Source organism: Pezoporus occidentalis, unplaced genomic scaffold (genome assembly GCF_034315485.1).
Source record: "Pezoporus occidentalis ecotype Australia unplaced genomic scaffold, CSIRO_AGI_Poc_V1 ctg180, whole genome shotgun sequence".
NCBI classification, from domain to species: domain Eukaryota; kingdom Metazoa; phylum Chordata; class Aves; order Psittaciformes; family Psittacidae; genus Pezoporus; species Pezoporus occidentalis.
In genome coordinates, this window is record NW_026913641.1 from 1302134 (window position 1) to 1316806 (window position 14673).

The 14673-nt window shown below is 45.0% G+C and overlaps 1 protein-coding gene across 2 annotated transcripts in view; it reads left to right on the forward strand.

Moving 5' to 3' along the window:
* MYO5B (myosin VB) overlaps positions 1-14673 on the forward strand; it is a 149256-nt gene that overhangs the window by 44616 nt on the left and 89967 nt on the right. For both annotated transcript variants that reach the window (XM_062615394.1, XM_062615396.1), the window contains exons 5-7: positions 6830-6986; positions 9504-9647; positions 10589-10670. In XM_062615394.1, coding sequence (XP_062471378.1) covers positions 6830-6986; positions 9504-9647; positions 10589-10670 — 383 coding nt within the window. The remainder of the gene's footprint in view (positions 1-6829; positions 6987-9503; positions 9648-10588; positions 10671-14673) is intronic.

Below are 14673 nucleotides of genomic sequence, written 5' to 3' on the forward strand. Positions count from 1 at the left end.
ACGTTGCTGCCGAGAATGGCAGCAGCTCTGCTGCCCCAAACTCCACTTATCCCACTGAAATGGGAATGATTCCTGGCTTCAGAGGTCATTTCTGAGGCAGCTCTTACCCACATTACAATGCTGGAACACGCTGATTTTAATCTTTATAGTGTGCAACTTCTGTTTATTCATGTGAAGGCAGAGTTAGACCCATCTCGGTTTTCATCACTGTCGTTAGCACTCGAGGCAATGCAATCCTATGCTAATGAAATTATTGCATTATTATGTATCACTAACAACGTAATGCAGTAGCTAAACTCTTTAGCCTGCACAGCACTGTCAATACAGCACTGTGTTAGAGCTTGCTGTGCATTGGGTCTTTGTGGGTGTTCTTGTTGTGGTGAAGATAAATTCAAACTACAGTACCTAAAGCATTTTTAATCTTCAGATTGCTTTATGAACACTAATCCTCCAAGCATCCTGAAAGAAGTAGGTTAAATATGATGTCCATAGCGGAGAGATTTATTGACTTGTTCCACGACACAGAATTAGTGCTGGATCTGGGATTAGAGCTGGAGTGACCCCTGATAATTATTCTCAGAATCTGGCTCTGTCATGGTTTGCTTTGGATGTTTTTTCTCAGAGGAGCTGTGGTTTCAGTGCAACTGTTTTTACTCTTGTTGCTGTGATCAGGATGAAATTTGCAGTGGTTTGCTTAAGCTGCTGGTGCCAGTGATGGTTTTCTGAAGACATGATTATAAAAACAAGTCCTGTAAATTTTAGGTCCCTTCTCATTGCTGTAGGTTGCTGCTTTGAAGAAAGCTGTCTTTGGAAAAATTCTGACTGTGCTTCAGGTCTGGAGAACATTTTGAGTATGTTTATCTTCAAATACTCCTGCTTTCAAGCTGTGTTGGGGAAGGCTAAGGATGTTGGATGTGTACAAGGACACTGGGATGTCCCCCGTCTCTTCTTGACAGAGGGGTCCATCACTGTCCTTGGATCCAACCCTTTTGCTATTGCTATGGCTTGACCATCCCTTTGTCTGCAGTGAGGAGTTTCCAGGGACATTCAGCTCTGACTTCACCAGGTAAATTGATGGGATATCATATATTACAATGACTAATGACATTCCCAGACTGAGACAGATAACTCATAGGGAAACACTGAGCAGTGTTTCGCGTGTGATTGCTCTGATGCAACCAGAATGGGTGTAGCTCTTGGTACAGTTGGAGAGTGTGTCCAGTTGGGCAGGCTTGAAGTTTTGACATTTCTACACACCTTTCCCAGGCTCCAGGGGTAGCGGTGTTCTCTGCATTGCTGCAGGTAAAGGACTGGCTGCTTAAACAGGGAAATCCGTTTCCTCAATGCAAAGGCTGATGATCAGCAGCTAGTCTTAATCAGTGAAGGTATCTGTTTGAAGTGCCCTTTCTCTTCATAGACAACTGACTTTTCTTTTTTCCTTGTGAAACACCTTTAGATGTTGCCTTAATAAAAAAACCCTAGTATATATGAGGCTTTAGACTAGATATAAGGAAGAAGGTTTTTTTTTATGATGAAGGTGGTGAGGCACTGGCACAGGTTGCTCAGAGAAGTGGTAGATGCCCCATCCCTGGAAACATTCAAGCTCAGGTTAGATGGGACTCCAAGCAACTTTATCTAGTTGAAGATGTCCTCGCTCATTGCAGGATACTTGGACCTTGAAAGGTCCCTTCCAACTGGAACCATTCTGTGATTCTATGGTATTTTTCACGTAGTGTTGAAACACCAAAACTCTAGTGACTGCCGTATTCGCCTCTCCCAACTCTTGCTGCATGTCTGGCCAAGGGTGAGAGTTGTGACGGGCATTGCTCATATAACATGATAAAAAAGAGATGCGTTACTCACCTACATAGAAGCTTTGGAAGTCTTTGGCACCTTGCATTGAAGAAACAATCCTGGACTTCGTTCTGGTTGGACATATGCTCCTTGATGGTTTTGTAAGTGTCTCTAATGAGTGGAGACTGTAGCTCAGACCATGGTATTCATATTCCAGGCTGTCTTAGAAAGCTTCTCTAAGTGAAGAAACTAAACTTCTGCAGGCCCATGAAGGTGAAGGTTTGGGGGTGAAGGTTGGGGAGCAGCATCTTTAAGTGCCTCATGCCTAGTTTTGAGCTGCAGCAGTAGCATGAGTTGGGAACAACACCTTTGGCCATTGTTGAAACCTCATCCCCATTGCATACTGTATCCCGCTGGATGGGCATGAGCATGTTGTGTGCTAGCAGGTATGCATCGTGTGTTTGGTGAGAAGAACACTTATGCACTTCATAGCAGCCTTACAAACCACGGTGACATCCCCAAAGTGCACAGGAGCCACATAAGCCCCCGGAGGAGATGTGACAGCATTGCCATGCTGCAGCATGATACTCACCCATAGCATTCCATTTTATCCAGGCTTTATTTCCACAGTAATTCTGTGCTGATGCTGCCAAAATTGACTGTATTTCAAGCAGCTTTGTAGCGTACTGCACCTGCACAATGGGAAAACATTTAAATACATTTTATTCCATGCTGAATACAAACAAGAACTGCTTGGTTTTAACCATTTCTGCTTGCTGAGCAGCCTGCTTGCTACCAGCTGCTCTGTGGGGTTCATCTGTTTTTTCCCTGCTGGCACCAGCAGTTGATTAACTTGTATGCTGAAGAAGGGAAAGCCTCTGTAGCCTTTATTCCTGAAGGCTTTTGTTCCTGAAGTTGAAAAAGAAATGTCTGAATGGGCATTTTCCACTGAAAAAACACAGGAGACACATTACTGCAAAAGCAGGAGCTGGAGCAGCCTTGCTGTCTTGCTTGGAATCATGGAATGGTGGAAACCAGCAGCTTTCTTTTAACTTTCATTTTTCAACTAATATAAAACAGCTCCAGAAGTTTTCTTGTGCAATGCATGGAGAACCTGCCTGGCCCATTCCATGTAGCTGCACATCAGCTGTTACGGCAAATTCTTGAGAACCTATAATAAAATGAGGCCAAGCAGCTGTAGTAGCAGTAAATGGTGTTGTCCTTGGTTTTTATCACTAGGTTCAATGTCTTTTGGGGAATGATGGTAGTTTTAAAATAAAGCAAACTAGAGACAGGAGTACAACACTCAGGATGCCACGTAAAAGGCAGTTCATGATGGGACCTGAATCCCGCTGAGACTGTGGGTCTGGAAATCCCCTTGGATGATCTCCCTGATGGGTTGGTCTCTGCCTGCTTCAGCCAGGCATACCCTGATTCCAGGAAGCTGACTGGAGAAGTTCGGTAGCAAGAGGTATTAGTTCTGAATCTTAAATAGAAAAAAGCCATATTAAAGAACAGTACGTTGTAGCAGTGCTGACTGGATGCCAAGTAATGCAAAATTCCTCTATTTTGAGCTTTATTGGCTTCATTCATCCAAAAGTTCTCTCTCAAAATGGTGTAGTTTTCATCTTAACTTAAAAAAAAAGTGGTAGTGAAATGTTTTCTGAACTGAATGAGCAAAAATTATCAAGTGACTTTCAGGCAAGTGTAGCTCTAAGGCAGACAGACACCTTTGCATTTGCAGAGTTCCTTTTGCAAGGCCAGCGCTTGCTGGCAGAGATATTGGTTGTCACCTCTTTCTTCTGCTTCTTCCTCACCTCCGATGAAGAATAGTCTGTTCATCTGCTCTTGCAGTCCATGCCAGAACTGATCTTATGGTCCTTTCCAACCCTAAGTATTCTAGGATACTATGATTCTGTAATTTCTTTGTAGCCAACACAAGTTTTATGTGTTGCTTCCTACTCATAACCAACATGGGATGTTCACTGCTGGACTTCAGCAAGTGGTTGTCCATAAAGATTAATGCAGGGGTGAAACTTGTTGCCTACTTTAACCAGAGATAAACCATGATATATCGCTGCCATCACCTGTCCCAGGAATTGTTGATGTGGGTTTATCCAGCATACTTCTGGTTTTGGTGCTTAGTCTTCCTTCCTAACTGAAGTTGGCACAGGTTTCCTCCATTGGGTTCATGTGTCTGGTGGCTTGTGCTACAAAACCAGCTTTATTGCATACCCATGGAAGTGTAGAGGTGTGAGACAGGCATGTTGGCAGGCCCCTGTCTGCATCCTGCCAGCTGGCTGCCTGCAGCAGAGTCACGGTGGCTGTGCCAAGACGTACTGGGGGGGGGCATATAGCCATGACTTAGCAAGTCCTGGGTAAGATGTGCAGGTTGTCCCCACCTGGGGTGAGTCACCAGGAACACCAGCTCCAGGTTGTTGTCTGCCTGGGTGAAGTTGTGCTCAGTTCACAGGCGGTAGAGCTAAGGGTGGTTGGAGGTTCCTCTTGGCTTCCTAATGGGTGAAGCCCAGGAGACTGGTGGAGCTGGATAAGGGGTGGATAAGATGCACTTTGTGAATTGGTACCTGTAAAATATAAACAGAGTTGGAAATCAGCTTGCCAGTGCTGGAAGTGTCACAAAGTTGTGGTTTCCTCCAAAATGTCATGTTTTACTTTATAGGGTCAGAATTCTTGAAGGAATTAAGATGTACATGCCTGACAGCAGGGGAAAGTAATAGTGTGGTGTTGCAGCATCTTTGTATTTTTGTTGAAAAAGTGATATATGGCAATCATTTAGCCCCTGTTCTCGTCTCTTGCTGGTATAAACTTGAACCAAGTATCTTAAATTGAAATGCATTTTTATGGTGTTTCCTGACATCAAAAGAGCTGCAAAGTCTAAATTTACTGTTGCACTGGTATATATGTTTTTGTGTGCCTGTATTCAGCTCTGATTCATGGAAGCTGGGCAGATTCTGGGAAGTTTAATTTTATCTTATTTAAAACCATACTCAATTACATACTTACAGCTTATCCCTATACCTCTGGTAGCTTTGGAGCTTATATCAAATCCTGCAATGAAAACTCTTTCTTTCCCAAAGTCTGTGGCCAGATTGCAGAGGTGTTGCGTTTGCCCTGTGCCAGGATGCCATAGGGAGCAGATCCCACTGCACCAGAGGCAGTTGCTCTCAGTGCCAGCAGATCTTTGCCTAGAGGGATGTAGTTCTCCTCAAAATGAGCTCCTTTTAGTGCCCTGATCCTTTCTTTGCCTTGCAGCTCAGGCACATTAAACTGATTAATTATTGGGATGTATCTAATGGGTACCACTTTGTACACCCATGGTGGGAAGAGCTGGGTAATTAATATAGCCATGATGACTTGTGCAAGAGGTTTTTTTGTGTGAATGATGAATTTTGCAAGTAGAAAAGGGGTTAGGGTGAGTCTTGCACTCCATGCAAAGCTCAAAAGCTACCTGAGGTGAGGCACCCTCAACTTCCCTATGCAAAGTCCTGTGCCCTGGAGGTGTCAACACTTTTGTAAGCAAATTTGGTGTGTGCTTGGAGGGAGGGTAAGTCTGCCCCATCCTTCTGTTAATGAGTGAGTCATTCTTAAAAGCTTTTGCAAAGCTTCGGGAGTGGAACAGGCTTTACTTAGTGATGTCTACCAGAAATTGCTTTTAAACTCTTCATTTGTCTGTTTTTACCCCTTGATCCCAGAAGTACCTTTGTGCTTTGGAGCAGTGACTTACAATTTGGTAGGATTTGGGGATGGATAGTGTGAGCCTGATGTCAGAGACATGCTTTGTATTATTGTTGCCAAAGTTTTAAACAGATGTTATATATGTATATATGCGAAAACACTGATATTCATATGACTGCATAGAGAATTGTAGGATGTCTGCAATTTCATAGAATCACAGAATAGAATCATAGAACAGTTAGGGTTGGAAAGGACCTTAAGATTGTACAGTTCCAACCCTCCTGCCATGGGCAGGGACACCTCACACTAAACCAGGCAACACAAGGCTCTGTCCAGCCTGGCCTTGAACACTGCCAGGGATGGAGCATTCACAATTTCCTTGGGCAACCCATTCCAGAGCCTCACCACCCTAACAGGAAAGAATTTCTTCCTTAGATCCAGTCTAAACTTCCCCTGCTTAAGTTTTAACCCATTATCCCTTCTCCTGTCACTACAGTCCCTAATGAAGAGTCCCTCCCCAGCATCCCTATAGGCCCCCTTCAGATACTGGAAGGCTGCTATGAGATCTCCACGCAGCCTTCTCTTCTCCAGGCTGAACAGCCCCAACTTCCTCAGCCTGTCTTCATATGGGAGGTGCTCCAGTCCCCGATCATCCTCGTGGCCTCCTCTGGACTTATTCCAACAGTTCCATGTCCTTTTTATGTTGAGGACACCAGAACTGCACACAATGCTCCAAGTGAGGTCTCACGAGAACAGAGTAGAGGGGCACTGTTTTCAGGTGCTTGATCTCACTACTTGTTTTTAACTTATTTTGAACATAATAGCTTAGCAATAGGCTACATGAGCAACTTCCACAACTATTTTGTAGAGAAAGATCTCAAATGCTAGAGTGAAAGTGTTGGAGGGGAAAAATAAGATATATAATATTAGAAACTGATATTCAGCCAGTGCTTGTTGTTCTCCAGGCAAATGTAAAGCAGAGAAGGTTTGTTACTGTGGTATGAAAGGATGGGTTTCCCAGTGCAGGGCTATGTGCTCCAGGAGTGAAGAAAGCCACAGCACTTCATGCAGAAGTTGGTCTCCCGCTGTCTCTGCAAGCGTTTGGAGATGTTCTGGAGATGCTCAAAATGTCCTTTATGTTTTAGCTGAGATGTACCACTACTGTGTATTATTCACCATTATTTTGGTGCAGTACAGAATAAATCCAGCATCCATAACATAGGCAATAAGGCGAGGGAGTCGATGACATGTGAAGATGAAAGATCATGTCATGATGCAAACAAACTGTTAACAAGGAAGCGGATTAACTCACAAATGCTTTTCTCCTCTGCTGCAACAGGGATGAGAAGAACCAGTCCATCATCGTGAGCGGGGAGTCTGGTGCTGGAAAGACAGTTTCTGCCAAATATGCCATGCGCTTCTTTGCAACCGTTGGTGGTTCTGCCAGCGAGACCAACATCGAGACCAAAGTCCTCTCATCGATCCCAATTATGGAGGTAAAAGCCGCAGCATTTCCTTTGTCCTGCTTGCAGTGAATTCTGTGTGTCTCCAGAAGTCACAGAACAGTGAGAGCTGCAGGGGCTTGTGAGCCAAACCTGATTTGCAGCCTCACAGCAGCCCTGAGCTGGGCTGCAGCACAGAAATACACTGATAGCTTCCATTTAGCTAGGTCCAATTGCTTCTCTATTTCATGGTCTTGAATTTGAGTCCGTACATCCCCAGCATGGCTTCAGGAGCTGGGATTTGATGGGGCTCCAGAGCGGAGAACCTGAGTGGTAGGCTCATTGTTAGTATTTTGTCATGTTTATCTTCCTCCTTGTTTTACCACTGCATGGTACCTCCTAATTTTATTTACCTGTAGAAGGGTGAAACATAAAAGAAAACGATTAATCTGTTTTCAGATATTTCAATGCAGTTCTGTTTTTGTTAATTTTCTATTGCAGTTGGTCATATAGGGAAACAACAAGCCTCGTTATAGGGAAATTCTTACTCTGATGAAAAAACTCTCCTTTTGTAAATATAAAAGGGGAAAAGTGACTTTACTTCATTGCACCATGTCTAGATGGTGAAAATTAATGTCTAAACCTATTTTCCAAAGGGATTTTGGAGTCAGAGTGCCTTTGTTTGCAAAACAATTCAAGTCCTGTACTTAACCTTAGGCTTGGTTTAACCTGCAGGGAGGTTTCCCACCACTCATGGCCAGAATTGTCATAATAGACACTGAGGTGGTGGCTGATCTAGGACAAAAACCAAGCCTACCCCAGACCCAGAAGCAGCATGTGTGGTCTGGCATCGTGCTGCCTGATGTGGGGTGCTAGCTGGAATGATAAAACAAGTGACTGTGCAAGCGAGGAGTAAGAACGGTAAGGCTGGCAGAGAACACTCAATGATCTGCTGCAGCGTGGGCTTCATGCTGGCTTACTCCTTTCCTTGCTCGTCTCTTTTGCCTCTGTGAAATGTAGCTGCAATACCTAGGAACACTTAAAAAGCATCCAAGGAAAAATTCATAGTGCAAACTGTTCTTCTGTGTGACTCCATAGTTTTGTTGCTCTAATTTTCTTGCCTGTGTTCAGTTCTGGATGTAATTTCTGAGTGCTGGGGCCAGGGACCCTGTCTGTCTTTACTGGAAATTGTTGAGAACATTTTTCATGCAAAAATCAAGAAAGAGAACTGCCTGATGTGCAAAACCCCCAGAATTAACGTGAAGATGGAGTAGAGGGGTGTGTGTGTTGTCAAATAGTCCTTAGGGCTGTGTTTGATGTGTAGGATATATGTCCCTGCTGGGAGGATGGGGCAGGTATCTGCTTTATAGCCAAGGAATTACAGCACATGAGATAAGGCAATGAGAGTATTTTGGATGCTCAATTCAGCAAGCAAAATACCTGGTTGTGGTGTGTGTTGTAGCAGTTTGTGAACCCCATTTTCTGGGGAATGGGCATTAGTTTCTGTGCAGAAATGGAGTGTGAATGCTCTGCCTCTGCCCTGCTGCTTTTATGCATGGTCTGGTGTAAGTGCTGGAGGGTTGGAGGTGGGAAGTGGGGCTGTGGGTCTGGGAGCACTGTAAGTGATGTGGAAGGGTGAGCTGCAGTAAAGAGGTTGGATGGGGCTTGGAGCAAGCTGCTCTAGTGGAAGGTATCCCTGCCTGTGTCAGGGGTTGGAACTGGATAAGCTTTAAGGTCCCTTCCAAATCAAACCATTCTATGATAAATGGGCCTTGGAGGAAGGAGATGCATTAGCTACATAGGGGTTGGATTGGTGGTGAATGGATAGGGCATGGAGCAGGCAGGGCTCGCTCTGAGTGCGATGCTGAGGCTGTTGGGTCAAAGAACCCTCAAAACTTAATGGAGAGGTTGAGCAGCCAAAGGGGCAGGCAGCAAGGAGCAGCTTTGCATGTGCAACAGCCTCTTTTCAGTAGGCAGCAATGTACTGCAGAGTAACTCCCTGGGGAGTCCACTGCATGCAATTGGAGGCATTAGGTTCTATGATCAAAAAGTTTTGGATGATGTCAATGTGATGCTGTAGGTAATACTGTGATTCTTGCTAAGTATGTGTGCTTGGTGTGTTCCCCAGGAGCTGTGCCATAGGTTGAGGTAGTCTTCAAATAAAGGCTGGGACAGGCAGACATCCTTCAAGATGCGCCTGAGGGCTCTTGTCTGTACATGTCCATCCCCTTTCATTACTTCTGTGCTTGCTTGAGGCACATCATCTCAGAGCAGGGGAATAGTGGCGGAAAAGACAAAACAGGAGTGCTGTGGCTGGTGGGTTGTAGATGATCTAACTACTGTGCAAATACTCATTGCTGTTTCTATGTATTTTTCTTCTATAAAAATTCTGAAACACCAGATTTTCAGGGAAGAATTTTCCCAAAAGTCATGTTGTTGCTCTGCCTTCTGCACCTGGGAAGGGGTTTTCCTCAAATCCTCCCATGAGTGTTTATGTAACACTGATTACACATTTAAATGTTTAAAAAACCTTAAAAATTAAAGGTTAATGTTTAATTTTGTTTCATGCAGGCAATTGGAAATGCTAAAACAACAAGGAATGACAACAGCAGTCGCTTTGGGAAATACATTCAGATTGGCTTTGATAAAAGATACCGCATCATTGGTGCCAATATGAGGACTTACCTGTTGGAAAAATCACGAGTTGTATTCCAGGTGAGGAGTTGTGCTTTTTTTATTTCTTCCTTTCTTTTTATGTTCTAGTCCAGAAAATTTAGTAGTCTGGGTCTTTCTGTGGGTTAAAAATATCACTCTAAAAGTATTTTTCCTGGTGGAGACAGCTCCAAGATGTGTCTTTCAGACTCAGTCTTTTGCAGTTTTTCTTGATGATCCCAATTGATGACTTCATAAGTACCTGGGAGACTTGTTAGTTGGGCTCTGGTTGTTCCCTCCCTCTGGAGACCAAAGGAGGGACCAATGCTCCTGGCCTGGCTGATGGGCAGGGATGGAAAGCTTTCTCTGGGCAGCAGCAGAGGTTTTTACTGAAAAAGAGGTTTTTCATGAAAAGCTAGGAAAAATAAATTCGAGGCAACAGTCTTCAGGTCTGAAGATGGAGGAGAAGCAGGAGAGGGGCTGAGGAGGCTAATGTCACTGCTGTGACACATCACACAGGTTTCTTGTGCTGGGCTCAGGACAAGCTTTCTTGTTCGTGCTTGGCATCTAGGTCATAAGCGCCTGAAACACTTGTGTCCTTACACAACAAAACCCCCAAACCCACAAAGTCATAAAAAAAAACAACTTTGGGAAGCCATGAGTGTAGGCCCCCTCTTCTTATGTTGCAATGTCAGTTTGCAAAGTGGTACTTGCTAGCTCTGTTAGCACAGTTATCCCAGGTAAGGATAAGGCATGGAAGAGAATATAAAGTTATTTATTTCATTTGCAAAATGGGCAAGGTACATGGGTCAGGACAAGGCTTAGCACCTCCTCTTTCCCAAATGGCAAAAGATCTCTGTCTTCTTGGTGGCACTGAGAGGGTCTTGATGGTGGGAAGCAGGAGATGGGGTCGGGATAGCCCTGGGCTCAGTGAGCACTGGGCTGAGCATGGGAGCAGTGCTGTAACCTCTTTGTGCCTCTGGTAACTCAATGTTTTCCCATAGGCGGAGGGCGAGCGCAACTACCACATCTTCTATCAGCTTTGTGCCTCAGCGAGTCTCCCAGAATTCAAAGACCTTGGGCTAAGTAAGTACTTTACCTCCCTGTGCACTGGTGTGGCTGCTAGTTGTGATGGCAACAGGAAGACAGGATTAGGTTAGAAATGCAGGTCATTGATGAGGTCATGTTCAGTGAGAGGAGGTAAAGGGAGATGAGCTCAAAGGGCAGCTTCTCCCCAGTGGCACCCAGGTTTGCTCATACCATCTTCAGGCATGCGGCACATAGGATGGTTGAGGTAGGGATGAGGTGGTGAGGTGCTGGCCCAGGTTGCCCAGAGAAGCTGTGGCTTCCTCATCCCTGGCAGTGTTCAAGGCCAGGTTGGACACAGGGGCTTGGAGCACGCTGCTTTAGTGGAAGGTGTCCCTGCCTGTGGCAGGGGTTGGAACTGAATGGGCTTTAAGGTCCCTTCTAACTCAAAGCAGTCTGTGAATCTGTGATGAGACACCAGCCCTCATGACCTCTGCTGTGCAGCAGCTTGCTTCAGAATGTGCATGAAGCTTGTGTTGCACTGGTTGGTGCTGTTAGGTTTCTGCAAGCACTGCCAGTGGTAGGAGCTTTCTCCTGGAGGTTAGCCATAGTGGGAGATGAGAAGAAGCCTGTGTATTTTGTAGAAACTGCCTGCAGAACTGCAGTGAAGCAACACACTGTGGTAGACACTAGCTAATGCAGGGAGATCGTGTGTTAATATTGTGCGAAACTTGCATAAAAACACGTGTTTTAAATCAAATATGTGAGTATGGGTTGATCCAGCCAGGGTCTTGGCAGGAGCAGTTATGATCTATTATATTTTTTTCAGTGGTAAACTCTGGAGTTGTTTTTTCTGACAGGATTTGCAGCAAAACCTCTGTAAGACACCTGAATAAAAGGGTTTACAGCAGCGGGGATAGAGATGTGTTGTAATTATGTTTTTAAAATCTTGAACATTTGCTGCTGCTTAAGAGGAGAAGCAAGGCTTAAAACGTGCTTTTAAGTACTTCAAATGGTGAGCAAGGTGGATTGTGATCCCAGCTCAGAGCATCTTGCCACTGCAGTCTTTCAGAGGTTTCCATCACAGCTATGGGGGAATGGCAGATCAAGAGAGATTCAGTTCCTGTATGATTCTGGGCTTGTCTTAATGACTTTTTGGGTCACAGTAGGCATGTGGGCTACACTTACTGAGTGCTGGTGCTGAAATTGAAGCACCCCTCTTCTTGTCCTTTTGTCAGCAGTAAATGTCAGTGTGTTACTCAACTGTAGTCTATATTCTGCTCAGTGACACCAAATCAGACAACCACATCATGAGTTTGCCAAGTCATAAGATAACTTCAGAGACTGTCTAGGCATAACCATAATGTCTGTCTCAGGCTTCCTGGGTGAAGGTTTTGCATGATTCACTGTGCACCAGCCATAGTGTGAAACCTGGCTCTGCACGTAGGTCAAGGCTTGTGATGGACCTGGGGCTCCTTTTGGTCTCTAAGGGCACCAAAATGATGTTCTTCTGACAGCAGCTTCCCAGGTACCATTGAGGAGCACGTGTTTGGTCCCATTGCAGACTCACATGACCCCAAAGCACATCTCTCTGAGCACTTTAAAGAGTTTCTCCCATGGGATTATGTGCCTCATTTTTGCAAAGATAGCATGGATAATGATAATGTCTGCTGGCATCTTAAAACTCAGACCTAAATTATTTCAGCTCAGTCTGGGAGATGAGTTGATATGGGAGAGCTCCAGCTGTGAAACCACCTTTCTGTTCTTGGGAACATGTGGATCAGAGGAAGTATCACTCTTGTTCAGCACAGCTCTTTAAAAGCATTGTCTGTATTTGTTGTGACTAGTAATGGTGAAGAATGAGAGCACTCTGCTCTCCTGGTGCATCATCCAGGACATCTTTATGCTGTTGTGACTGTGGCTCTCAACTTCAGTGTCTCAAGGGACAATGTGTAATGGCAGCAGCTGGCACCGTAGGAGGCAATGGGTGCCAGGGCTGTTAGCCCACAAGGATGGGTTATTTCTAATCAAACTTTGATGCTGTCAGTGTGTGTCAGTCTCCAGCTCCACTTTTCCATGGTACTTGTGTGTTTGATGTATTGCAGTGTACACAGGTATCCGTACATCCTGCGGCTTCTGCATTCAGGTGGAATGCAGCAACTGGAAAAGAAGTGATTCTCTCCAAAATCCAAAGTCTTTGGTCTTTCCTGCACTGTCACCTTGCAATAACTTAAAAATACTTCCCCAAAACATTTTCGTAGCTGCTCATATGCTAGGTGGGGATGGCTTTTGGGGTACATGGGTGCCATGAGCTAGTTTTGTGGGGTGAACCAGGTTCTGCCTTGACCTGTTGAATTCATAGTGGTGGGCGGTTTTCTCTGAGTGCAGATGTGCACAGTTGACTGGTTCTTCTTTCTTTTGAGGGATTTTTTTCATTACCAACTTTGCATCAGGTGTACCAGCCTGTATCTTGAGATGACTAGTCAAAACACACTTTTTTTTACTCATGTAAGCTGTACCTTACATACCTGTCAACCTTATCTTCCCAAGGCTTATACAAAACCAGGGTATCTTGATGTGAAAATCCATCTTTTCTTAGCTAGCAAGGAGGATATATATTTTTCCGTGTCAAATGTTGGGGCTTTTTTTTCTCCTTTGGGTCTTGCACACACACAAAGAATTGTTGTTGCTATCTTTTATATTGTAAAACGCTGGAAAATAAAGAGAGTCTCTATGTGAGCCCAACAGAGCAAACTAGTAAGTGTTTGCTCTTCTAAAGGCTTGATTTTAAACTAGAAAATAAATATTTGACTTAAAAATGCAGGAGTCAGTAATCAGCACGGTGCCTTCCCAAGTGTGATTAACTTACTGATGCCTGGTCAATGGTGCAAAGCAGGAATGTGTTTTATTTGTTTGCAGTGAATCAAACGGTTTCTGTGGTTATTAAAATCATTGCATACAGATTGAAATACAAATATTAGAACCAGTTACACCAGAGATGACTTGAGGCAGAAACAGATCCCAGTATTGATGTATGAAATTGGCGACTGATGTCTTGTACCATCAACCACCACCAGCTTGGGATGCATCTTGCAGGATGATGTGCAGCAACATCAAGCTGTTAATCATAGAATCCTAGAACCACAGACTGGTTTGCGATGGAAGGAACATTAGAGCTCGTCCAGTTCCAACCCCTGCCACGGGCAGGGACCCCTTCCACTAGAGCAGCTTGCTCCAAGCCCCTGTGTCCAACCTGGCCTTGAACACTGCCAGGGATGGGGCAGCCACAGCTTCTCTGGGCACCCTGTGCCAGCGCCTCAGCACCCTCACAGGGAAGAGCTTCTGCCTAAGAGCTCATCTCAGTCTCCCCTCTGGCAGGTTAAAGCCATTCCCCTTGGCCTGTCCCTACATCCCTTGTCCCAAGCCCCTCTCCAGGTTTCCTGCAGCCCCTTTAGGCACTGGAGCTGCTCTCAGGTCTCCCCTTGAGGAGCCTTCTCTTCTCCAGGCTGCCCCAGCCCAGCTCTCTCAGCCTGGCTCCAGAGCACAGGTGGTCCATCACAGGCTGGGTGAGTTCTGTTGTGCTGGGAGCACCAGGGTGGACATCAGCTCTCTGACTCCAGACAACATTTTCTGCGCCTTGTTCCTGATGCTGCAGCCATGAGCAGAGTTACTGAAATCTCTGGGTCCCAGGGCTTTGAATACCAGAGAGAATTAAATGTTTTTCTTAACAGCCTGAAAGTACAGCTAATGCAAAAGCGTCTGCAGGAGGTCTGGGAAGGGATGAGGACCTTCTGGTGGCAATGTGGTTCAAAAAAGGTACAAATTGCAGTGATTTTAAAGGTTACCAGCAGGCTGATGTGGAACACACAGTAGGCTGGTTTCGTCGTTACTTCCATGATAATTCAGAAATATGTTTGTGAATGTTAATGAGTTTTCTGAGATTTTCTTTACAAGTCACTGCTCCCTGGTTTGAAGCAAGCCGAAGCTGGTGCTGAGGACTGATTCTGGGTAGGGTGGGGAAGTTGCCCACCTCCTGGGCTCCCCAAGCCTGCTCCAGCTCTGC